Genomic DNA, 27,247 nt, shown 5'->3' on the forward strand with positions numbered 1-27,247 from the left:
ACAGGCTGTGTCCTAAGGCACGGCAAACACAAGGGGGCTGGCGCCGGCATGGGGTGCACAAGCCTTCAGGGCCTGGCACCCAGGAATAGTTATCAGCAGTTTTGATAATGCTGGGGAACTGCTCTGGAGTAGCAGGTTACATCCTGATAATCCTTGTGAGGGATTGCTTGTGAGAGACCAAAGTGGCCCCAAGGTAACACAACAAATGTGGCCATCACACAGCAAGCAGTAACAGGGGGAGGGAAGAAATGGTGAAGAAGAAGTATTTGGTGCCATCAACCTGAAAGCAAGGAAATCTTAGCTTTTAAATGACATTTAACAACAACAGTCTGGCAAAAGGCTGTTTTAAGCCTGTTCTAGTAGCTGTTAGATCTAAGGATGTACTTGTGCACATCAGGAAGAAGGCAGCCAGCCTTGCAGTTAAAGAAGTACTGTTCTGTGATGCCAGGAACTTTTGTATTAATACGTATTCCCAAAATAGACTGTGACACAATAGAAAATACCAGCTCTAAGAGACTGTTTTGTACACGTGATGAAAAATTACATTAGTCTATAAAATATGTAATGTTCATAACACCCTACAACCTCCCTTGCCCAGTCCTCCTTCAACAAGCTTGAAATCCTGCATCCTTAACCTTACAAAACTCACTGGCCCCAGATTGCCCTCGTTTCACGGGGCACGAGGCTTTGGGCAGCTGTTTTGCCAGCCAGAAGAATACAGTGCGTGTCCCAGACAAGCCTCCAACTGCAGTGTACGTACCAGCCAGCTGGGGTGCCTCGTGCACTCCCTAAGTGGTAAATCATGCTGCTGTAGAGCCGACGCAGATGTACTTTCCATTTGCGGAAAATGGAAAGTTTTTCCTGGTGCACAAGAGAGAATTAACCTGAAGAGCTCTTATGCTCCCCTCTGCTCCTGCACACCCACTGCTAAGGCAAGACCTACTCTGCCTGGCTCTACTTCACAGGTAGCCATTCAGCTTCGCTGAGATCTTTAGTTCTCATCAATAACTAGGAGGATGGGTGGAAAGAGGAGTCTCACCTCATAAAACCTAGTATTAAGAATAAAACAAGGCTGAAGCTGAAAATTACATTTCCTAAGACCTCCTAAGAGTTCCTAAGAACATTTGAAGACTTTTTCAATCCCAGCAGGTGATTGATTGCAGTGCTATGAACGTTTTAAGCAATGTCATTTACTTTCTCATGCTGGAAATACACGGTCTTTCTTACCGGCATCTCGACTTGCGGCAGATCTGAGCTTTGGCATTCCAGCTTGAAAAAGGCCTCCAAGGCCAGGTGGTCCACCGCCACCAAAGCTGCCACCACCGCCGCCGCCACCACCAAAACCCCCGCTGCTTCCACCGCCACCTCCTCCGAAGCCACCACCGCCACCTCCAGCAGGTCCTTTGGGTTCTGTTGGGAAAAAAATCCTCCATGTTAGTGTCCTGCTTTGGGGTGAAGCAGAGCCAATTTTGTGTTCAGTGAGGGAGGCTCTTGTTTACACTTGTTGCCGTGGCAACCAGGGTCACACCTGTGGGCAGGTGAGGTGACCCAAACTGACCCATCGGGTGTTCCATCCCATCCATCATGCTCAGTAGATAAACTGAGGAATCAAAGGGATCAGGCTGGCTCCTCTCCAAGGACTCCTCTTCTTCGGATCTTCTGCAGTGGGCTCTTCTCCAAGGACTCTTTTCCAAGGGCTCTTCTTTGGATCTTCTCCAGAGGCCTCTTCTTCAATGGCTTGGCTTCTTCAGTGTCTCTCTTTCTTCAATGACTGACGTCTGAGGAGGACCCCGTCAGCTCATCTGCCTTTTCATCCCGGTCAGTGTGTTTCAGTTCCCATTTGTTACGGAGCTCAGTCTGGAACTTTCACAGTGCCTACCAGTGCCCTCCTAGGAACTTGATCCTAGGTTTCGTATATATTTATTTATATTGTATCTATTTAATTATATCCTTTTTAATATTATTATTAATTTTTCATTAAAGTAGTTTAGTTTTTTTCCTAAACTCACAAATCTCTATCTCTCTTCTTCCTCTCCTTAGAGTGAGAGGTGGGGGAGATCATCTGTTGTTTTGTCATTGGCCAACCTGGCCCAAACCACGACAGGTAGAGAAGCGAGACTGATCCTGCAAAGTAATCTCTTTCCTTAGAGCAATGCTTGCAGCTGGGGACAAATGGACAAGCTTTCAAAACACACAAGTCCTTGTTCAGGTTGGATTGTTGCAGCTACCATCACCACCACTATTGCACCATGGAAGCGGTGGTGCAATAAACATAGTCACTGTTTTATTAAGCCATCACTTTCTTTTAGTCTGCTCTGGACTGGAAAGTAGAGAAACAGTCACTATGGAGAATTTGGAGCAGCATAGACGGGAGGGACCTCTGAGAATATCGTGTTGTCTTTGTTAGCATCTTCGTAGCTGCTTCCCATTTCTTCATACCTTTGCTCTTTTATCCTCCCCCTCCACTTCTCCATAAGCAAACTGAGAGACAAGGCAATCTCCTGGAAAATGAGGACGGAAGGAGGAAGCCAGAGGGGTCACCTCTTGGTGGTGGCTCTGGTGATCAATTCTGGGAATGCACAGAACTCTGTCACTATTGATGACGCTGCAACTTATCTACTTATTTAAACAAAGCCTAGTGGGGAAAGAGATTTCATGTCTGATTATTTTCCTGTAGGTCCAGAAATGCAGTGACAGGATCATTAGCTGCTAATTTTTCCAATAGGCAGGAATTATTTTATCAGCCCCGCCTCCCTTCCTTTCCCATTTCTCTCTACTGTCAATATTTCTGCTGTGACAACACTGAGATGCTAAAAATAAAATGAAAGTGTTTCCACAACTACAAATACAGGGATGAGCCCTGTTCAGAGCACCACTGTAAAATGAGCAGGTTGGGATATCCGTGGGGATCAGCTCTCAGGTGATGGGCTACCTGGCTGAGGATCAGCTGTTTAATTTCTTGGCATCTCGATTTCCACAACTTTGGGTGGGTGAAAATTTCACTGACTTCAAAGTAATTAAAACCTGTGGATGAAAGCACTTCTAATAATCCCACCCAGAAAAAAGAAGGAAGAATGTGTTCATGGGGAATGTTTCACCTCATCCTCCTCTTTTCTTAAGCATGTTAGCTCAGTTCAGCTCTGACTCATGTAGGGTGTGAACCTCCAGAGAAATGCTACTATGGTTTAGCCTTTCATCATGACTTGTTAATTCATGTAAACAAGATAATAGGCTACATCATTTTAGTCTTACCTTTACTCCCCCTTTAATCCCCTTAATGCTGTTCTCCAGCTCATTCCAGTAGCTAGAACATGTAACTTTGCTTTCAGAGATAAAAATCAAGGGTTTAAAAACAAAGTACCTGGCCGACTGTGGGACAGTATCGATTTTTTCAATTATTCTTATTTGACCACACTCCTTTCGGCATTTCCTTCTTTCCTCATCATCTTCCTATCACAGTCTAGCCTTTAATTGCACAGCCAGACCTGGACTGAGTTGTATCACATTTGCTAATCAGTCTGTAGAAGCATCTTCTCTCCCTAGGCAATAAATGCTGTTCCTCTGATACAGCAGGCCCTTATTCCTCGGCTCTTGGCCTGTTTCTTTTCTGCCTTCCCAATACTTTTGCTACACGGGCTTTTCCAGCCTCCTCTCAGCACGTGCCGAGATGTAGAGTGAGATGCAGCAGCAGCGCAGCTGGAGGGAGGCCTTGTCTCCATTCAGGTAAGTGGAGCTGCTGCCTTGTGCCAGAGCACCACCGGGCAGGCTGAGCAAGAGGCTCAGCCAAAAAGTTAACACCACTGAGTCACTCCAGGAGTGGCACGACTGCGAGCAGCAGAGTGACACCCAGGTGGGGCCGTGGCTCCTGGCTCTGGTTTTGCTTTAAGTGGTACTGGGGCCACTCACAAGCCAATGGTGTCGTGCCAGAGGTGCCTTTATTTTTATACCGTTTCTGCAAAAGTAGAGTCTGAAATTCCACTTTATTTTCTGTGCTCTCCTCAGTCCCGACGGGGGGTTTGTTTCCCTGAACTGCTGCAGCTCCTCAGCAGAGCTCCTGGTAGCGTTTGCACAGTTTTCTGATTTCAGCAAACAAGAAAATGAACTGCTTTATGAGAGTAAGCAAACAAATTAACACTCACGTTTCATAAGCTTGATTTCTGAGCTGACTTAACCCACGGTGAACAGAATAATTTATTTTTACGCATGCCAACTTCTGGCATTTTATTTACCTATTTCCCTCATGGCAGTTCATCTGATGATATGTAAAATAATTTTCTGCATTCAGATATGTAGAACCATTCAAACATACAGAAACTCCAACATGCAGAATTGTACTTACTGTCTAGAATTGGAGCACTTCTGTCATTAGTAACAGTCTTCTTTAGCTTTTTTCCTTTGGTAATATCAGATAATAGAGCATTTCGCCCTGCTTGTTCTGACCTGCTTAGGGACGGCTTTTCAGTATTTGCCTGCAAAATAAAATTAAAAATGAGGAGACAAAAATAAACCTCAACTTCTAGCTACAAAGTTCTGCTCAAATATGGTAGTTACTTGAGACCTCTATTTCTGTTTTAACAGCACTGGCGTGGGTAGCATGCCACGTCTGGTTTTGTGAATGATGTTATAGGTAGCCAGCCTTGTTACTGACTCCAGGCCCCAAATGCCGCTGAAATTTTAACCCACACTTTTGACTGGAAACAGAACACTTTTATGTGAATTCACATTTTTTTAACTCACAATTTAGAGTCTCTGATTTTTTTTAAAGCCAAGGCACGTATATGGCAAAATGGCATTTTGGAGATGGAACAAGAACAGACTCCACACGTAATTTGATGACACAAAAAGGTGGAGGTTCTTGAAAGCTGTAGTGAAAACTCCTAATATGCGAATTCTGGATAAATCAGAAGACAGACAGAACTTTATCTACTACTTTAGTTTTGACAAAACTACTTTAAAATGGCAATCACCACTTCAACAATATAGATCTTTTCAAATAGACCCAATAAAACCTTTAGATGCACGGGGTTTGTCTCAGTGGTCCTCTCTTTTGAGTTTATGTTTTGGTGACACAATTTTTCAAGGAAGAACCAAAAAAACCCCCAACATACACATATATGCATACACGCACATATGTATATATGGCTATTCCTTCTAGGAAATGGTGGTTCCTGAAAAAGCTTTCTAACTTATCAGATCAGTGTTATGGAAATTTCCTGAAAGGTGGTGAGACTTGCCATGGAGGGACCAAGCACTGAGTCTGTATCTTGCTTGTGGTGGAAAATGAGGGAAAGACTCTTCAGTGGCACAAATCTGTGTAACCAGAGAGGGTTTTTCTATGAAAATACCCTGAGTATTTTACAACGGCATTTCAAGAAGCCTTTTCTTTCTTGTCAGTGAGGTGTCTGACTGTCAGAGGGCAAACACAACCCAAGCTCTATTGCAGCTTAGGCTGCCATACGTCAAGTTCGACGTAGTCTCGCCCACCATGCTGTGCCAGCAGCGGATCCTCTGCTCTGATACCACAGGCTGGCTGAGGCAGCTGTGCTGGCCAAGAACTATCCTTAACAAATTTAAACAATAGGATTGATTTTTTTCTATCTCGGATCATGTAAGTACTAGAATAGAACGTGGGAGAAGGTGGGAGTATGTGGCTGGAAAAAGGCAAGGGGAGCGCAAGACTTCAATTCCTCTGACTTAGACAAGCTGCTGAGGAGCTGCGCCTCTCCACCCAGGATCCCTACGCCAGATCAAACCACCAGTGTGGGAGGAAGAGGAGGATGGAAAGTCAATGTGGCTAGTGACATCCATATGGGCACTGGAAGGGAGTGGAAGTGATGGTCCCTCTTGTAGGATCAATCATAAAAAAAATTTTGGAGAGCTTTCCCCAAATATCATGCATACGCTCGTCCACACCTCAGTGCCTCTGGACATCCTGTTCAATGTGATAAGCAGGAACAGAAGCAGTGTAAATGGTACATTTACATCCTGTAAAGCTCACCAAGGCCAGAGTTGGGGGCGGCGGGGGAGCTGGAGGGGGAGGCACGGGCATGGTGGAAGACTCAACTCCGTCCGGTCTTGCTAAGAAACCTGCACAGCAAAACAGACAAATGCACAAGGCCTAGAGATTAATAAATCTTAATAAATAAATTTGTACTCAGCTAAAAAACATCCTTGCAGCTAACAGGTTTATCTGCTACATTTTCTAAATCTAAATAATCTGTAAAAAGCAGCTCATGTTTCATTGCAGCCTTAAACGGAGGCTCCTTACATTGCCATACAAACTCATGGACGTACATATCCAGTTTTGCAAGGATCCCCTTGCCATACAAACTCACGGACACACACATCCAGTTTTGCACACATACATAACCCACGCATTGCTATGGCAATGCCCAAAAATGCAATAACAAAATTGAACTCTGTTCAATCCACCAATCTTCTTCCAGCTTCAGGATAATCCCATAGCTATACCATCAACCATTACTTGAAGAAGGCATCATCTCTTTAAGGGCATACTCAGAAAGAGATGCTGACCTTTTAAGGCCCTTAAATTGCTGGAAGAATCCCCCCCGTTCCTGCACACACACTGTTGTGGGTATGGCGGAACAGCAGAGCTCTAGGAAAGACTCATGCTTCTTCCTTTCTCCCTGCTTGCTCTGAAGACTCCAAGCTCTGTCATCACCCCTGAATGCACCTTCCTCCTCCTCAGGAGCAGCACACACAGCCATGCTCTGTGCCCTTTCCCAGAGGAGGAAGAGCACGCAGGTAGCCCGGCCTCTCAGCCGCAGGCTGCTGCAGAGGGAAAAGCCTGGCTGCCAAAGCTCAGCCTTCCCAGAGCTTCCCTGCCAGAGACCAGGCTTGTCCCCACCCCAAGCAGAACTTCCAACCTAGAGCAATCCTAGGAGGGTCACACCTGAGACGTAGAACTTCATTGTAATGAAAAATATTAAATGGAAACAAAGAAAGGACAAGCATCGAGGAATTTTTTTTTTCAAGTCACAAGGGCTTTTTGCGGCATTTTGGCACAGCGCTTGCTGGAGCTGTGCCTATCGGAGGCTCCCGGGCTTTTCTAATGGTGCTATGGCGTGTGCTTTGCTCTTACCCATTCACCTGAGCCAGCTTTAGTAACAGGGATTTGCCACCATTTATATCATGTTTGCACAAGACAGGTAAACACAATGGGACTAGGAATGAGGGTTATCCTCCAGACAATCCCAGGCTGACAGCTGAGGTCCCCAGGGAAGTTACTTACAAAGAATACGCAGATCTTACTTTCTGAAGTCACTTAATTGTTTTTGATAAAGCCAAGGAGAACTGTAATTCCACAGGATCTGCCCAATCAACTTCAGCGCAGTACCCTTTACAGTTTAAATGAGCCTTAGGAAAATGTTCAGAATGGAACAAAATGGCATTTGCAGTGAAGGTTTGAGGTGAGTCACCACCTATGAAGTCCGTAGCGGCTCTGAGATGATCCATGATATGTGTGGGAGAAGAATGGTTAGAAGTACAGATTTATCTCGTCAGATGCTTGTGCTTCTAAAGGATTAGAATACAGCTATAAACCCACTCACACCAAAAAATTGCAGAGCTACCTTCCTCAGAAGAAAGATTTGCCAAAATAAGACTTTAATGGATTTTGTCTAAAATCTTTAGGAAGGAAAGGGCTTGGAAAGGAGTCGGACACATCACCCCTAGCTCTGGCTGACTATCTAGAAAAAAACATGGAGTTCAAAGCGGCGTGAGGCACTGCCACCGTCTCTAGTGTTTGTTTGCAGCTTTTCTTCTTCTCCTGTGCTGCAGAAACTCTTTCTCTTTCCGGTTACTGCAAAAGAGCAAGCGGAGCAGGGGGAAAGCTGGCAGATGGACAGACTGACTGACAAAGAGGAAACTGTGCGAAGCCCAGCCTACGCAGCGCTGCGCAGACACATGCATTTGCAAAGTCCTGCAAACGGACCAGGGTGCTCTCGTCTGTCATCTGCTGCGTTCCGGCGCATCTTACGGCGTCTCCAGAGCAGCACCAGCTTCACGTTCAGAGGATCTGTTTGAATTTGGTTATATTCCTGTCTTCTGCATTTCTAGCTCTCAGTCGTTACATAAAACTCTGCACAAAGCCTTATCCTCTCCCAATCTGCTTATCCTAAATGCAAAATTTGAAATCTGAAGCCTATTAAAAGCACCAAGACTAATGCTGCTTTGTTCTTCAGCTTCCTGTTTAAAAAAATAGTCAACAGGAAAATTATTTCTTACAGCAGACCACAACCATCCTGTTTCTTAACACAGTCTTTTCACAGCTGCAGTTGTCTCTAGCATTAACTGTGCCATTAGGCTATTTCACTGAGCTTTTAACTCCTTCAGCTGATTAAAAAGAGAAATTCTGCTCTCTGCGCTGCTTTGATAAGAGGCCAAAGCAGTCTGGATAACGCGCTGCGAGTCTCCTCGGCACTCTATGTGCCATGGGAAAGTTTCTGGAGCAGGCAGAATACAGTTTGGTTTAATGTCAGACTTTTAAATGAATTCCTTAAGGCAGCTCAGACCTGAATGCAGCAAGTGAGCCAGCTGGTCCTCGAAGTGCTTTCTTTAAAAAGCTGTATTTTTACAAATGCTGTAACCTGTCTACCTCCCTGTAAATTAAGCCATTGCTTTCTGCACACTTGTCCTGCTCTGTTCTACTTATTTTTTTCTTTCCTTTTAACCCGGCTGTTTTAGATCAGCTTCGCAAGGAATTGGTGGGGACAGAGGGGAAGCGAGGTAACGCTCAAAGCTCGACTTCTCTAAGGGGAAGCCACTCACTACCCAGGGACACATCCAGCCTCTCCAAAACCCTCCCTGCACACATTACTTGCAAGGAGGTAAGGAGGAGCAAGGCACTGGGTGCCGCCTCTTTCCCTATCCCATCTTCCAGAGGGATGACATCCTCTGATGTACCTGTAGTCACCAGCTGCACACTAGCTAGTACCTTTTCTGGTACCCATGGGCTTTCTCAACAGGACAGGAGTGGAAATGAGGTACACAGCTGCACAGAATCACAGAATGGTAGGGGCTGGAAGGGACCTCTGGAGATCATCTAGTCCAACCCCCTGCCAGAGCAGGGTCACCCAGAGCAGGTTGCACAGGAACACGTCCAGGCGGGGTTTGAATGTCTCCAGAGATGGAGACTCCACCACCTCTCTGGGCAGCCTGTGCCAGGGCTCTGCCACCCTCAAAGGAAAGAAGTTCCTCCTCATGTTGAGGTGGAGCTTCCTCTGTTCAAGTTTGTGCCCGTTACCCCTTGTCCTGTTGCCGGGCACCATTGAAAAGAGCCTGTCCCCATCCTCCTGACACCCACCCTTTAAGGATTTATAAGCACGGATAAGATCCCCCCTCAGTCATCTTTTTTCCAGACTAGAATCATAGAATGTGTCGGGTTGGAAGGGACCTTTAAAGGCCATCTAGTCCAACCCCCCTGCAGTAAACAGGGACATCTTCAACTAGATCAGGTTGCTCAGAGCCTCATCAAGCCTGGTCTTGAACACCTCCAGGGATGGGGCATCCACCACTTCTCTGGGCAGCCTGTTCCAGTGTCTCACCACCGTCATTGTAAAGAACTTCTTCCTAATGCCTAATCTAAACCCACCCTGCTCTAGTTTAAAACCATTGCCCATTGTCCTGTCGCTACATGCCCTTGCAAACAGCCCCTCCCCAGCTTTCTTGCAGGCCCCCTTCAGGTACTGGAAGGAGCCATAAGGTCTCCCTGGAGCCTTCTCTTCTCCAGGCTGAACAACCCCAACTCTCTCAGCATGTCTTCACAGGAGAGGTGCTCCAGCCCTTGGATCATCTTCGTGGCCCTCCTCTGGACCCACTCCAACAGGTCCATGTCCTTCTTGTGCTGAGGGCTCCAGAGCTGGACACAGTACTCCAGGTGGGGTCTCATGAGAGCAGAGTAGAGGTGGAGAATCACCTCTCTGGATCTGCTGGCCACGGTTCTTTAGATGCAGCCCAGGATGCAATTGGCCTTCTGGGCTGCAAGCACACATTGTTGGCTCATGTCCAGCTTTTTATCCACGAGTACCCCCAAGTCCTTTTCCGCAGGGCTGCTCTCTATCACATCATCCCCCAGCCTGTATTGACAACAAGGGTTGTCCCGACCCAAGCGTAGGACCTTGCACTTGGCCTTGTTGAACTTCATAAGGTTTGCTCAGGCCCACCCCTCTACCTCGTCCAGGTCCCTCTGGATGACATCCCATCCCTCTGGCACATCGACCGCAACACTCAGCTTAGTGTCGTTGACAAACTTGCTGAGGGTGCCCTTGATCCCACTGTCTATGTCATTGACGAAGATGTTGAACAGCACTAAAAAGACCCAAATCCCTCAGCCTATCTTCATAAGAGAGGTGTTCCAGTCCTCTAATCATCTTGGTAGCCCTCACATTGATGAGATTAGCATTTAGCTACTGCTGAACAAGCCCTGTAGCCCCAGGGCAGTTACCAGAAGGGTCTGGACAACAGCATTTTGGAAGCACAGGACAAGCTTCTGCAACAGGCCGATCTCAGGCAGAACTGGCTCGCAGTCTAATGCAAGCATCCTGCAGAGTTGTTTACTCATGATATTCTAGAGCACACATCTCCCTCAGGAGCCATCAGGAAAGAGATCATATGGCATGACTCAGAAACCTGCATGCCCACACACAAACGTATAATGCATACACTTACAGAGCCAGTGAAACACTCCAGTTTGTCAAATTTTAGCTTAAAATGTAAGTTACAACACTGCTTCGCTCTTACTTTTGTCACACTCTGACTCTGCTCCCGCAGCTGAGAATTTCAGAAACTTAAGCTGAAACTTTGCAGCAAGAAATGGCACCTCTGTCTTTGAAGCTCTAACTCACCCTGCCATTCAGTTGTTTGATTTTGTACAATCTATTTCTTTGTCTGACTTTTTGTAAGAAAAAAAAAAAAAGAAAAAGAAAGAAAAAAAAGGCGTGCTCTGGATTTTAAAATTTGATCGCTATAAACCTGCAGGCAGAAAAATAACATAGTGAAGAGACCCAGCGTGGCGCTGGGGCTGACGCTTGGGATGAGCAGCACCTCTCAGGCTGCAGCAGCAGAGCAGCTGAGTCAGCACAACGCCAAACCTGAATTCTGCAGCTGCTTTGCTCCTCACGAATTTGCAGGATCACCATTTTACGCATAGAGATGTCCTGAAATGTCATGTGTAACTCTGCCAGCAGAAGGAAACCCTGTTACTGTCTTACACTTCATCAATGGACGCAGTTCGTTATTTGCTCTTGGTCAGTGGGGAAGAGCTGGATTTAAGAAATGAACATTATGTTCAGTTGCTAACAGCTGACACTAAAAAATATCTGAAATAGTAACCGATCCACCCAGTAGTCAGGGTGGCCAGCAGGTTGAGGGAGGTGATTCTGCCTCTCTACTCTGGTGAGACCCCACCTGGAGTACTGCGTCCAGCTCTGGAGTCCTCAACACAAGAAGGACATGGACCTGTTGGAGCAGACGCAGAGGAGGGCCACGAAGATGCTCAGAGGGCTGGAGCACCTCTGCTATGAGGACAGGCTGAGAGAGTTGGGGTTGTTCAGCCTGGAGAAGAGAAGGCTCCAGGGAGACCTTATAGCGGCCTTCCAGTAGCTGCAGGGGGCCTGCAGGAAGGATGGGGAGGGACTCTTTATCAGGGAGTGTAATGATAGGACACGGGGTTACGGCTTCAAACTGAAAGAGCATGGATTTAGATTGGATATCAGGAAGAAATTCTTTACTCTGAGGGTGGTGAGGCACTGGAACAGGTTGCCCAGGGAAGCTGTGGCTGCCCCATCCCTGGAGGTGTTCAAGGCCAGGCTGGACGTGGCTTTGAGCAGCCTGGTCTGGTGGGAGGTGTCCCTGCCCAGGGCAGGGGGTTGGAACTAGATGATCTTTACGGTCGCTTCCAACCCGAGCCATTGTGTGATTCTGTGATTCAGTAACAAATGTTACCTACCAAATCTATTAACAAGCAAGCTGCTTATAACACTCGGTGCTGCAGGGTGTTGAAAAGGAGCCAACGCCAAAGGACCGAGGCTGAAGGCATGGTGGTTTTTTGAAACCCAGGACACATGTCCTTACATAATTTACCCTACTGCTGAGAAAACAAAAAAAAAAAAAAAAAATCACAGCTTTTAAGCAGCTATATGGAAACGTTACATCTAGCTGAGCATCGGTGGTGCGGCAGAAAGGGTTATGGTAACGAACCCGCACAAGCACACCACAGTGTGGGCCCTAGAGCCCCCAGCACAAAGCCTGGCATTGTTGGCGGGAGAGAAGGATTTCCACAGCTGGCAGCAGCGGCAGCAGCTGCTCTCCCGCTGTGGGGTGGGCGCCAGCAGCGCCATGCACGCTGATGGTGCCTCTGCGGGTCCACCACCGGGAGCCGGCACCCCACCACAGTCCTCACCCTCGCTCTGCACCTCCTTCAGCTACAGCACACCCCCTCCTGGTGCCGGGGCGGCCGCCCTGCAGACCCCCACCGCCACCTTCTTGAGAGCATCTGCTGCCTTTTCACACACCAGCCCAGCCGTTAGCAAACCAGGCGCCCACCTCATCCCAGGTAAATCATATCATCGCATAAGGAAGCTCTGATTTTTGCAAGCTAGCAGGTGCAGCTGGCAGTCGCTATCAGAAACACTATTAAAATACTATTATATGCAACACGTGATAAAAACTGATTTCATTCAAACACCAAAGTATAAGAGACAGTATATGACGCGTTCTGCACAGAGCCTCTTGCGCCGTGAAGTAATCCCTAAAGAGCAATAAGCAAAAGTGGCACTAACTTGAACTCGCTGAAGTGCAAACTCTGGGCATTTCAGAATTAATTTTGTCCCGCAGAAATAATTTCAGGAGTGTTATGAATGCTGAAAAGTTTGCACCCAGTCAGCCATTTTGAGCTGCTTGGAGGCGTCCCCTCTTCAACACATTGAGTCAGAGGCAGACAGACAGCTCGCTGTGGTTAATCATTTCCTGCATGATTAATTTCCAAGCAAAAAAAGAGGAAGGAACAAACAACTGCAGAAATAAAATAGAAGTGATAGAACACAAGGGAGGGAAAAAAAAAAAAACAACCACCCTAAAGTCGCCAATTAAAATGCTGATTGGCCCTCTATGCAAAAGGCCCTAACTTCCAAACCCATATTGATTTAGTTTTTTTCAAAATGCATTACTTCCTGCTAATGAAAGAAAGGAAAATTTTAAAAATCTGAATTTGAGGAAACTGGGCTGGGTTACCAAGCACTTTAGTAAGGTAGCTCTCAAAACAAAAAAGGGCAACTAACTACTATAAACACATTACAAAGTAGTTGGAAAACAATTTAAAGTCAGTTTCATACAGATATTTTTCCATGAACTGTTTTTTAATGGGGTACAGAACTGTTAAAGCGTTTTGATAATAAAAAAGAGTTACTGGGTTTTCCTATGAAATTTGTTCGAGTCCCCCTGCTCCCACTTCCCTTGGTGGACACGAGTCATTAGTAAGTCTACATGTCCCAGGCTCCTCCACCGTATATTCCAAAGGCCGGAGGGGCTGCGGGAACGCGGCAAGGTGTGAATGAGAGCTTTAGAGGATGCTGAAGACACTCCTCCCATGCAACAAACACCATGCCAGTAAATCCCACCTGAAAAATCCCTGATGTTTTTCCTCTTCTCTTTTTATTAAAGTTTCTATAAATTTAGAAAACTATAAATAAATATGCAGATAGATGCTTTTAAACCCCCAAAGAATTCAACGAGGACACCAAACTCAACCCAGTGCAGCACGATGCTGCCCGAATATACTGAAGAGGAATTCCCCCACCAGGGTGAAGAAAGAACATTTAGGAGACTCTGGCCTCCGTCACTCACCCAGAGTAAGGCAAAGCCTCTGACAAATGCTAAAGTAACCCAAAGCAAGATCTACTTCGGACACCACAGGACTGCTGTATAACTGCTCTATACTCAGCACTCCTCCTAACTGGGATAAACCTTCCGAATTCCAGGAGCAGGAAAGGGACATTAAAATGCTATTTGCAGTATTTTTGGGTCATTTAACATCAGTGACTGGTCTTTCAAGGATGGCTTCTGCCTGAAACAACACTCCTTTTGGTGCAGGGATTTCAAGACTGTGTGGCCTGAGAAAGGACATTATAAGGGCGTGAGAATGCAAATTGTCCTGTCCTGTCCCGAGGAAGTTGTGGTAGCAAAAGGAGGCACTAACGTTTCACCCTTAAAACCACTTGCAGAGAACTGGACAGCCAAAAGAGAGACCAACAGAGAAGTTACTTTAGATGCATGAGACCCAGGGAAATTCTGGGGACCTGCTGCTGCCAGAGAGAGGAAGCCAGCTTTATTTGGGACTTTTCGCATTTCAAAGAAACTCTTCACAATACCTGAAATGAGTGATATGACTTTCCACCCAGACTGAAAAATGTCACCGCCTAAACAAAACGCCAGGGCAGAGAAAGTGGCTGGTACCAGCGATGCCAAAGAGCTCTTGCCCAAACCCCAAGTCAAAGCGTTCTTTCTCTTTCCACAAGTGGCCCTCAGAGAGGTGACAGATGATAGGCTTCATTCACAGGCACACCGGTAAAGCGGATGAGGCCTGTGTCACCCCAAAATGGGACTTAGCCCAACCTGAATGACACAGAGGGGCTGGCAATAACAGGAAGATCTGCCACGGGTAACCACACCTTCACAAACTCGGCAGTGAGCGACTTGGGGGATGCCAAGTGAGGGGCCAAAAAGGAGAGGAGAGGAAAGCAAGAGCCTGGAGATCTCTGGCAGGAGTGCACGTGCAGTTCTTGGGGAAGAAATGCATGTCAAGCCAGTATCACAGTGAGCATTTTTTCAGCCCTATTTGGCTGCAGAGGGATAATATATTTTTGTTTCATTTTGTTTTAGACATAACCTTTTCAATAAATCGCAGAGTTCTAATCTTTTACCTCTTACAGCAGCGTAACTGAGGTATGTGAAAGGTGCAGGTGCTGGAGGGGCTAGTGAGGAGCACTAAGATAAATAACCACAACAGCAAACGAAGCACGAGACTAGTCCGAAAAAAAAGGAGAGGATGCCAGGAAGTGCTTTCACACCTCTGTGTGTGTTACCCCAGGCACCCGTGCCCTGCCAACCCTTCAGCATCTCCATCTTCCTCCACCCCTCCTGCTCACCTCCCTCACCCCTGAGCTGCCACTCACACTGGGCAATCCCCTAGAGTCTTAAAACCCCCTAAACATTTTCGATCTACTTCTTACCATCACAGGAAAACAGTAATAAAGCACGTTACGGTAACAAAGTCAGTGACAAGTGAACTATCAGACCACTGAGCCAGTGCATGACCGTGGGGCACCAAGAGCAGTAACAGCCCAATGCACTCCTGGTCCACGGTAGGTTGCATCCAGCAAACCTCATGTGTCAAAGGCAACCAGGAGTTATATGGCGGAAATCCAGCAGTGCTGCATCCATGGAAAATTACAGCTAAGAAACAGGCCGCTGTGGTGTCAGAATGTTGTTTTAATCCAAGTATTTTTAAAAGTATTTTTTCTTTTCAGTGACATATTTTTCAAGATATGCAGAGAATCACAGGCAATGGCTAGCTTTGGAGAACTGCCCCCAGTCACCAATATAGTCACTATATGGAAGAAGCAGGAAAGCTTTTGGTCAGTTAAGTGTTTGGATGTTGATTTAAGAAAAGCTGATAATGTAAGAGCAAATACAGTATAGCGGAAAGTATCTCTCTGACTCACCGAAAACAGAAATTGCTTCCATCCAATCCATGCTCCTATCATTTCTTTCAGCCAGTGCTTTCAGGGGAGACGTACAGAAATATTCCTGTCTGCTCAGACTCCCTGAGTCGGCTCGCCATCCCCACCGCGGCCACCCTGCCCGGGGAGCAGGACCTCAGCCCCACAAACGGCGCCAGCAGCAAAGCCCCTGTACCAAGCACGGCAGGAGGGAGCGTTTTAAAACAAGCACCTGTGTGTCACTCCTCAGCAGGAGGTTGGGGCCAAACGCAGCAGAGAAATCTACAGTTCCTAGGCTATAGCCTAGCCCTCAGAGCGGGAAGACTGGGGAGGGGTCTGGAGAATAAGCCTTATGAGGAGCAGCTGAGGGAGCTGGGGGTGTTCAGCCTGGAGAAAAGGAGGCTGAGGAGAGACCTTCTTGCTCTCTACAACTGCCTGAAAGGAGGGTGTAGAGAGGTGGGGGTCGGTCTCTGCTCTCAAGGAACGGGCAATAGTACAAGAGGAAATGGCCTCAAGTTGTGCCAGGGCAGGTCTAGACTGAATATTAGGAAAAATTGTGATGCTGAAAGGGTTATTAAGCATTGGAAGAGGCTGCCCAGGGAAGTGGTTGAGGCACCATCCCTGGAGGTATTTAAAAGCCGGGCAGACACAGTGCTTAGAGATATGGTTTAGTGATAGTTTTTGTCTGAGTTGGGTTGATGGTTGGACTGGATGATCTGAAAGGTCCCTTCCAACCCAGGCGGTTCTACAATTCTAAGACACAACTTGAGACATTGCAACCTCCTACAGCTCCCTCCCCACTCCCGCCTCCCTGCCAAAAAATGAAAAGCCCTTCCCCCAGCCCCTCCACAAGGAACAGCCCCACAGCAAACAGCTTCACCCTCTCTCCCAGGCAGAAGTGATGGTTCAGGACCCACCTGTTTGTGCCTAAGCTCTTCCTTCAGCTGTCCAGAGTACAGCTGCCTGCCATATTCAATCACCCACCATCCAAGGCCACCTTCAGTCAACCCGAATGTTTGAAAGGACGCACAAGGCTGTATTATCCTGGGCACGCTGCCCAATGCAGCCAATGAGGGATTGACCCAGGCTGGAGGCAACCTCAGCATGCAGCCCTAAAGAAAGAGACCCTTGTTACGGTGTGAGCCGTAGGGACAAACCCTCCACACAGGGACAACGCACCTGGGGCAACAAGGACCTCACGTCTCTCTCCATCTTATTCTCTCATCTGTTCCTCCTTGCGAACATTTTGTGTGCATAAAATACTGTTCCTAATACATAGCCCAAGAGCTTCTCTCTGATGGGGCTGCTTTTTCCAGTGTCTCATTATTGCAGAGGTGACCACTCAGCGTCATGTGGCTGTTCAGCGGCATGTGCTTCACTGCACGGCTTTCTCCCCAAAACTTGAGCTGCCTTAAGCTATAGGAGCTGTTGGTAGCGTGAACAGGCTAGCTCAGACGTTAAGGATTTCTGAGTATCTCCTCCAGCTTATTCAGTCCTAAAGCAGAACAAAAACGCATTGCATTAAGTTGGAAGGAGTCCTGAAGAATGGGGCATTTTCCACCAGCTTGTCCTCGCAGCACAGCAGAGCTCAGCTCCCTGAGGGGACAGGGCCATGGGTGGCCTGAGGGTGGCAGGCAGCCTGCACAGAGGCTGGCGGAGGGCAGGGAGGGATATTTCCCCACACCTGGTGACCCAGGGGTGGAAAGGCATGAGTTGGCCCTCGGAGCCCCTGGCTTGTTACCGTGGGAAAATAACTTTTGTTCACATTAGGGTCCCCGCCTTTTGCCTTTCCACCTATTGCTCCATTTTTATTTTTTTTTTCTTTTTAGGATGTTACAGGTCTGACCACTTGTTTGCTTTGTGTGGCAGGAAACAACTTCTGCCATTTGAACCAAACTGACAGAAACCTGGAGGATTTTTTTTTCCCTCCTCTCCACTGTTTCATGGCATAACAGGCCAAAAACTATTAGAAATTAGTTTGAATGGGATTTTTGTTGGACACTTGGGCTGTTGTAACCTTTATCCAGTGTGGAAAGAAGTCATAGGAACCAAATTTGGTGACCAAGCCCTGGGATTTTGCTGGTGGACTTCTGCTGACCCCCCAGCATGCTGTATGTCCCCTTCACAGCAGTGGTTATAAGGAGAGGGGCTTCTCTCTGCAAAACCTGAGGCTGGGATGACAAGAGCCTGTTTGGAGCCAGAGGTTACATGGTGGGAGCTCTGGGACACCCCACACTGCACCCTCTCCTTGCCCAGGGTACTAATAACGTTGTGACCTGCAGAACACCACTGCTGAAGCTGTCTTCATTCACCTTTCTCTTCTGACCAACAGGATGACATGAAGCTGCATTTCATCGTAATGAAGGCATACAGAAAAGGATCAAGGATCTCGCACGCTGCCAGATTATTTTACCTCTCAGTAGGCGTAGGTTTAGAATTCAATTGGCCTCAGCATTCAAATAGGCTTTTTTAACATAAAGTGTTTCCTTCATCACAATCAACTAAGTCTTACTAAATGCGCAGTGAACTGTGACTGGTCTACTAAAGCCAACATCTATAAAATAATATTAAAATAGCAACTACCTCTGAAGGGGAAATCTGAGGCATATAAGGGCCAGACATGTGGAATGAATTTAAAACACCGTTTTCCAATCCCTCTCTCTTGTAAATATTGCAATATTCCTATAAGAATGTTGAAAAACTACAGCACACAGAGATTAGGTCAGATTTCACATCAAAAGCCCAAACAAAAAGTTAAGTGGCCTGGGCAGTCAGCAGGGAAAGGGCAACTACACAAGCAAGGGTGCATTGGAGTTTTTACAGCCCAGGTGTCGACATGAATTAGAAAGTAACTTGAATACCTGTCATTAGAGGAGCAATCAAAGACTGACCTGCCCGGAGTGTGGGAAAAACAAAACAAAACCCAGCCCCAGAGCTGCACAATGTACGGCAGCCCGCGCCGCCAAAGACAGTTCAGAAAAACCAATACCTCCTCAGCGCCAGGTTACTGTCAATAAAAGGCTCAGCTCAGTGCGGCAAGCCCCATAAATCAGTTTTGCGAGAAACAGGCAACCCGGTCTGGTAGAGATTTTAATTAAAAAGAAAAAAAATAATAAATCCAATTTTCCATTCTGAAAGTTAATTTTGGATGATTTGAGGCTGCAAAGTGCCGAGACTCCAAACCTCCACTAAAATGGGTGGAGATGGAGAGTCTGACTTTACTCAGAGTTTGTGGAAAGGCTCAGGCCAGTTTTCAGAGGGGGCTGGAAGAGACCCATCGTACTTTATGACTTTGCTGAAAGTGTTTGAATTATTTGGGATGATCAGACTTAAAGATTAAGAAGAGTACAGCCTGCAAACTCCCTTGATGTTCTCTGCTCTGCAGGGATTTTCGCTGTAGCTCAGGGTTAGTCATAAAACGAGATCATTTTTGAGGCGCTGAATCATATTTGCACAGAAGTAACGAATTTGAGGAGCGTCACGGTCAGCAATCAAGGTTGGCATTGGCTCCCACAACACCGTCTTTTGGATGCAGGACCACAGCCACAGTCGGCACAGAGATGCCATCGCTTGTGTTGAGCGCTGCTGGCATCCTGCTTCATGAACTCAGGGAGAGCAACCGTCAGGGTACACTGTCATCTGTCTCAAAGGACCATGACCTATTGAAAAACTCCCCGTAACTTTCCCTCTGTGCCCTGCTCACAGACCACAAACTGAATAGGAACTCACATCAGACCTTACAAACTGACTAGATATTAAATGAGGACTCATTCTGCATATGACTTGTATCCCCTGTGTTCGTAAGCCTTCTCTGACCTCTGATGCAAAAAGCTATAAAATAGCATTTGATCTGCCATTTAAATGCTTATTTCAGTAACATAGCCAGGAAAAGTTCAGTTTTTTTGTAGACTTTGCTGGGCTGTTACAAAACAATTACATTTTTTTAGAATTCACATTCCCAAAGGAATTAATGCAAGCTTGCAAATAAAGCAATGGAAAATTTTCAGCTTACTGAGGTATAAATGAATAGCCACAAAATATACCATTACTTTGCACACTTTAGAGTTTTTAGTATGTACCAGGATTGGTGTCTTATCACAGATCCTCTGCTGAGAATAGCTACAAAATGAAACTCCCTCTAGCATAATTTGTTTAATAACTAACTTACAGTAAAAATGAATATCACTCTCAAAGGCTGAGAACCCTGACGTAGGTGAAGCTGGGCAGCGCGCGCACCAGGTTATCTGCACAGGCAGGGAGTTGGACGACACAGTGTCCATTTGCACAAGCAATCAAAGCGACTCGCGGCATCCGTTCTTGCTCGCTTGGAAGGGAGCCTCTGCCCTCTGAGGTTTGGCCCGCTGTGTAGCTCATACTGCGTCTCAGAAAGCTTTCAGATGGGCTGCTATGGTTTCAGTAATTATTTTTAAAGGTTCTCAGCAATATAAAAACAAATCCGTGGAAGAGGTTTTAAAATCGGGATGGAAATAATAAAGGGGGGGAGGGGGAAGAGGAGGCAAAAAGTAATCTGAAACAAACAGAGGGGCTGCTTCAGCAAACAAACCCCTCCCTTCCCCAAACTCCAGGACTTCAATCGCCCCTTTTTCATGTTGGAGCCAACCTCAGCTCACCCCAGACTACTCAGATGCTGTGGCCAAAAGGTGATCATCTTTTCAAAAAGGTCTACACAACTTTTGTAACTGCGTCCAAAGCAATACAAAAAAAAAAATAAAATACCCCAAACCCAAGGTGAATTAAGGATAAGAGATTCATTTTAATCGTAAATACCCTACCGTACATATTTTGGTTTGAAATGGACTCATTTAAAAACAACAAAGAAAAGCAACAGTGTTCCTGAAAACACATTATTTCACATGTGAATTTACATGATCGCCTAATATCCTGGCAGCACTGGCAAATGATGTCTTTTTCTAATCCATATTAAAAACAAGTCCAAAATGTTATGTTCCTGCACCACCAGATTATTTGCCTGGTTGGAATCCAGCAAGAAACTTCTGCAACTTACTTCAGAGAAATAGACAGAGGAAGCAATACATTACCGCTATTAAAAATTGTCCAATAAGACAACACAAAAAACTACCTTTAGATGGCTTGTACAAAACTAACAGACCAGATAACCATTAAATAAAGTAGACTGAAGGTTGCCATTTTCTCTATATCGTTTGGTTCTTTGTATCATCAATAAAATCTACTAAATCAGACCATCTTTTTCTCTATTTTAAAAAACATAGCTTTTATAAAATACCCATATTAACTGTGTTGATCCAGCGCCTTTATTATTACAGCACGAAAAGCTTAATTTTAAAAGTCTAATTTTTAAATAAGAGTAAAAAAGTGTATCAGCTGATAGGAACCGCTCTAGTTTCACTCCAGATCTACGAAGTCTTCTACCAGAGGAAGATATGGTCAAAAAGTAGCAATGTGAATCTGTGTGATAAATGATGAGGGCCGCCAGCTGAAGCTCTAGGGCTAAAGCAGACTACCAGCAGGGAAGATGAAGAATTGTCTTTTCCTCCTGCGATACCGAACCACTGAATCCATCCCATGCCTTATTCTGAGCTGGCAAGCACTTCCCTGCCTCAAGACCAGTCACCAGACAAAACAAGCTGCAACCTAATGGAAATACATATAGAAACCCTGCAGAGGATCTCCTGCTCTAGATTCGCTTTTTGGGAAGAGCAGCTCCAGAGCAAATTAGCAGTTTGGTGACTGCCCTTGCAGCAGGTCACCTCCAAGCCAGGGGCCAACCGAATGGATGGGTGGAGGAGCAAAGGCAGGAGGGTGCTTGGAGACACCCTCCCTCTTTGGTCAGCCTGGAGATGAGCTCCAGATCATCCTCCTGAATCAAAAACATGTAAACGAGGTGGAACCAGTGGTGTGGTGTTCGGAGAGGTCCCCAGGCAAGGAGCCTGATGGCTGCTACCTCAGGCTCCCATTCACAGCTGGAGCGGTGGAAGGACAGACCTGAAATTCTGCCTCTGTTTGGATTTAGAATCATAGAATGGTTCAGGTTGGAAGCAACCATAAAGATCATCTAGTTCCAGCTTCCCTGCCATGGGCAGGGACACCTCCCACTAGACCAGGCTGCTCAAAGCCCCATCCAGCCTGGCCTTGAACACCTCCAGGGATGGGGCAGCCACAACCTCCCTGGGCAACCTGTTCAGTGCCTCACCACCTTCACAATAAAGAATTTCTTCCTAATATCCAATCTAAATCTCCCCTCCTTCAGTTTGAAACCATTTCCCCTTGTCCTATCATTACACTCCCTGATAAAGAGTCCCTCCCCATCTCTCCTGTAGGCCCCCTTTAGGTACTGGAAGGGGCTATAAGGTCTCCCCGGAGCCTTCTCTTCTCCAGGCTGAACAACCCCAACTCTCCCGGCCTGTCATTTACTTTGGCTCTTTGTGAAGCACTAAAAATCTAACCCACAGTGCACTGAATACCACTCCATGTGTAACAGGAGAGACCTTAGCCTTCAGCATCTGAGTTCGCCTGTGTGCAAGTCACCCCTGACGCTCATGCGCTGTTCCTATCACCGACTATTTCCATTTGGTCCATTCCGGAAAACATCCTGAGTAATACAAGGATGAATTTTTCTGTTAAGTATTTCCAAAGCTGGCTTTTGGCAAGAAAAAATGTCAAAAGTCACTTGGAAAAGAAAGGTACAGCTAAGAGATGTTTCAATTATTTAATAAATAAGCTGCAAAAATGCAAAGATTAAAATCCAGGCAATACTAATATTCTTCATGTTTATACCATTATAAGCCGAGCAGAGAGAAGAGTATTGACCAACAGCAATTACATTTTGTTTCATTTACTAGAAAAATTCAACTCAAAATAGCTTTGTAAAGCCATTTTTACATCAATCTTGGGAGTTTTGTCTCCTTTTAAAGCAGGACTCGATATTTATGAAACATAGGCGAGACAACTTTGAAACAGAGGGTTCAGATTTTACACCTAGCACCTTAGCTGAAGTCTCAACCTTGATATTGGGACTATGAAATTTGTACATTTGCATCTGAGTACACAGTACACATCTGCAGCAGATGATGCCAATTTAAAGACCTACAGTAAAGGCACACAGTTAAGCTGTTCATACCTAATCTCAGGTTTTCATTGTCCAGTTGAAAGCCCTATAAGTAAGGGCAGCTTCTGAAGATTTCATTTATGAAATACACTTCATTACTTGTTTTGGCAATTATCAAATAGACAGCAAGATAAAAGTCCTGTTTTGCATCACTCTCTGGTTCTTTTAAACTCAAAGCAATTGTAGTGTTATATGAAAGACTAACTCAGTCTAGGAATTTAGATTCCCTGTTCTACCTGGAGAGGTACTAAAATTTGTCTATGTTGGTATACTACAAAATTTAATAATGTGGGGTTTGGGGGAAAGAAATAGAGTAAAGTGGGAAACTGTCTGAATTTTATGTCCTGTCCGGCCAAAACCACGACACGTGACAAAGTTTGAGGCATGAAGAGATTTCTATCTTAATCAGGAATTTAAAAAAAAAACCAACACAGTTTTGTTGTTAGAAGCGCAAATTTCAACAGAGCCTACATTTGCTTTAGGTAATTTACATTTCTTTTAAAAGATTATTTTAGAATTTTTCATATCTGAGATGATTTAGAATTTTTCATATCTGAAATTTAACTTTTGTGCCAAATTCACCTTTGATGTCGGAGAGGGAAAAAAGATTAAGATTTTGATAAATGGATGGTTTTAATTAGAAAAGCTTTTCAGTAAAAATATCCTGAAAAACTGTAACTGCGATCGTTAACTTTGACATCCAAACAGAAATTTTCCAACTTAGGCATCTCAACCCTATTGCTAGAGGCTTCTGTTTTCATAGCTTCACTAGCGTATCGTCATGCTGACCCAGCACAGGGACTCCCTTGCTGTTTCCTGACTGCCTTGATCATCCCCTGGTCCCGGGAGGGAGACGGGGCAAGTCGGTGCCACTAGAGCTAAGACTTGGGGGGACGTGGATGCGGACAAGCGAGGGATCCCAAAGTTCTGCAAAGGGGACTAGTTTAAAGCATGGCACGAATCAAACCAAAAGCAACCAAGGACAACAAAGTGAAAACGCCCTTCTGCTTTCCTCCACGTCTCCGATTACAGAAGTCTTTGCTCCAATTTGTTTCTCTTTGGAAACAACTTTTTACAGCTGCACATGGCAAGTGCTGCGCTAGCGAGTGAAGAAGAGAAGCTGGAAAGAATGATTATTAATGTATTCTGCCAAAAAAACAGGCAGGGCAATGCCTTTCACGGCTTAGCACAAGACCTAGTCAATCTTCCCCTACGCAAAGAGGAGGCTTGTCCTGCGTTGCCTTCCTGAGAAGGAAAACGGCGCCGCCGCGTTGCCCACTGCAGCAACCTGGGCAGGACCCCAAGGATACATGCGGCACCCCCCACTTTCTACTTGTAAAGCTGGTCGACTCCACACACATCAAAAGATGGCGTTTGCCCAAGTCATTGTCAGTTAAAACCAAGTGATTCCATTCATCTACCTGCATTTTATTTTAAATTTTAGATATTTAGATCTCCAACTGTTTTCCATGACCTTTGACAACCAAGTGTTTCCATGCAGCAAGCGTAGTCAAAGGCAACGTGCCATGATGGTGCCTGCCCTGGAGGACACAGGTTTACCAGGGGGCTTGGGACTGTAGTGACATCACACATGAGGTCATATCTAGCTGACTGCGTAGGTCAGACCCAGGCAGATGTGCAAGGCAGGTGAATACTCTAAGAGGGACAAATCCACATCTTGCTTGAACTCGGTGGGAGCTACAAGCCATTGCTTGAGGAGAGAGACAAGGTGCCCTGGCCAGCGGCTCTGAGGCCAGCAGCAGTTCCTTGTTCCTGCCAGGTTTTTGGAAGCGGTGCCCAGGCAGCATCGCACCTCCGTGTTAGCCGGCAGCTCCGAGCCAGCCTGCTCCACAGGAGCTCACTGGGAGCCCAGGGAGCAGCTGGTTTTGGAGGTTATTTGCCTCCATGCAAGGCAGCAGGTCTAGCTGAGCTCCTGCTAGTATTCCAAATGCAGCTTTTTGCATAAAAAGTAGTAGTTTGGTGCTGTTTAATCTAAAAAAAAAAAAATGTATAAATGTATGTATGGCATGATACTGCCAGGAAAAACCATACCCACAAAACCAAAAGCAGCCACATACCATCATTCAACACTTGCATTTCCTCTTTAGAGCATTCATCGGCAAGTCCTCTTACTCCACAGGGCTGCTCAAATTTAACCTTGCTAATGCCCATCTACCAGAAGCTCAGAGGAGAAAACAAATCAGCCATTGCAGGCCGGAGTGCTCAGTTCAGGTGCCCTGAAACAGCAGGTATTGGAGGGTGGCAGCCAATTTCCCCTTTCTTTGTAATAAGGGTGGTTGTCACAGTTGTTAAACCCTAGCTAAAGTTAGCATCACATCTGCTGAATCCTGTAAATATGGCCGAAACCTTGATCGAACTGGCTGATGGGGTTGGCTAGCTTGCACGGGCAAAAAACAAACTGGTTTTATTTTAAGTGAGTTTGAAGACTAAGTTTAGCACAACGGCAGACTGAAGTATGACTTCTAACACTGCTGCTTTCAAAAACCAGAATTGGTAATTAAAGAGAGAGTTTAAGAACCACTTCAAATCTGAGGCCACAAGCTTCCAGATAAAAAGAAAACTTTTTCCTCAGAAAGCTGTTGTATCTGGATCAAACCCACAGCTTGGTTTTATCAGGTCATAAGACACTATTACTCTCATGAAGTCTACTTTCTCTCTTAAACTGCAGTCCTGGTGAGTGGCAGTCCTCAGACTATCCTATCTTAAGGATCGCTGTTTTCTTCCATATCTGCCGAGGCCCTTACAAGCAGGCTGGCCCACAGCGGGCTGGGCTACAGGTGGTGCTGGTCCGGGCACCAGCGCCCAGAGAAAAAGCCCCGCTTCTGCCCAGAACGGGCACGGAAGCACCAGGGCTGTCCTGCGAAGAAAGCCTGGACCCTGCAGCCAAACGCTGCCTCAGGCGAGCCCTGACCCATCAAACCTGGCTGTTAGGAAAGGCTGTTCGGTGCAGACCAAACTGGTTTTGCATGGCCAGCATGAGTCTAAGGTTTGCTATTTGTACCAAAGTTTTGAGATCCATGATAAAATGAGCAGTTTTCTGTCTTCCCGCAACTGTTCACCTGAGAAAGCAGCACAGCCTGACTTTTCAGGTCTCCCTCTTATGCCGGGAGCAGACCTGGTAGTCACCTTGCCAGCTGCTAGTGATAACAACTCCACACTCTGCCACAGTCCCCAGTATAGTGCACTCATTTTATCTGTTGACTCCCAAATTAGAAGAACAAAATCTCCTCAAGAAACTCAGGAATAGCATGTCACCTTCCCTCCCTGAAAAGTGGAGTACGGGGTATACTGTACCATACCTATGGAAGTGTTTATTGCCTTTAAAATAACTATTCAGCTGTCATCAATAACCAGAAAAATTTAAAGTCACTGTCAACAAGGGATTGAAATACAGAATGACCTTCACCTGAGTCACTATCAATTATATCATTCCTGGCAGGTATTTATCACTTCTCTCCCTAAAAATCTCCAGTGACAGAAATCCTGCAATATCCCTCAGTCACCTACTTCGTTAGCCTTACAACTAATGAAGCTTTTCCCAGAACCTAATCTAAACCTCCTCTGCTGTGTTTTCATTTGCTATTTCTCATCTGATTTACAACCAATGTGCAGCGTAATTTATTCCTCTCCTCTTTGTGGATATTTGAAAACTGTTTACGAGTCTGATCTTCTTCAGGCTAAGCAATCCTATTGCCTCCAGTCTTTCCTCACAGGCTGTATTTAGTCTGTCCCTCATTACTGCTGTTCCTAGGACATTTCATAATCCCGCATCATATTTGAAACGGGTGAGGGTGACCCAATTCACCATCTTTATCTCAGTATTGCATTGTATGTTCTTTTGCAGCATCCAATTTACTAATTTGAAATAAAATATAAATGTCAATTTAAAAACATTCATATTTTCCCTATATGCATATCTCCCTCCTGCAAAGCAGCCATCCTTTCCATACATCCGCAGTGCCAAAACAGGTGTGTTTGGTTACTGATCACGCAGTAGTACCATCTTTTTTGGTCCTCTAATATGGAATAACTCCCCAAATACTAGGCTTTGCACCAATCCTCATCCTGGCAGCAGTTCATCATGCTCGATATGAGTTGTGGAGCCACGAATGAAACGAGATGTTTGTCTGCTTCTATGGCTAACTCTTCCCTCTCGCATCTCCCAAGCCCGGCACCCAGATTTCTCCAGCCTGAGGTTTCCAAAGCAAGCGCGCTGCTGAAACTACACCAAAGCATCAACCCGCATGGACCAGCAACAGATCTGATCAAGAAGCCCAAAATGGTTTTTGTGCTCACATCTATGGAGAACCAAAATCCCAAGCACCTCTGGGACCCTCCCAGCACCAGTTTCTACCTGGCCCACTAATCACAAAGAAGCCAC

At 45.9% G+C, this 27,247-nt stretch overlaps 1 protein-coding gene across 1 annotated transcript in view; it reads right to left on the minus strand.

Moving 5' to 3' along the window:
* Positions 1-27,247, minus strand: part of WIPF1 (WAS/WASL interacting protein family member 1) — a 61,246-nt gene that overhangs the window by 11,542 nt on the left and 22,457 nt on the right. The window contains 3 exon segments of the mRNA XM_054209028.1: positions 1,228-1,410; positions 4,340-4,469; positions 5,999-6,087. Coding sequence (XP_054065003.1) covers positions 1,228-1,410; positions 4,340-4,469; positions 5,999-6,049 — 364 coding nt within the window. The 5' untranslated portion in view covers positions 6,050-6,087.

The sequence above is a fragment of the Rissa tridactyla genome, chromosome 7 (genome assembly GCF_028500815.1).
Source record: "Rissa tridactyla isolate bRisTri1 chromosome 7, bRisTri1.patW.cur.20221130, whole genome shotgun sequence".
NCBI classification, from domain to species: Eukaryota; Metazoa; Chordata; class Aves; order Charadriiformes; family Laridae; genus Rissa; species Rissa tridactyla.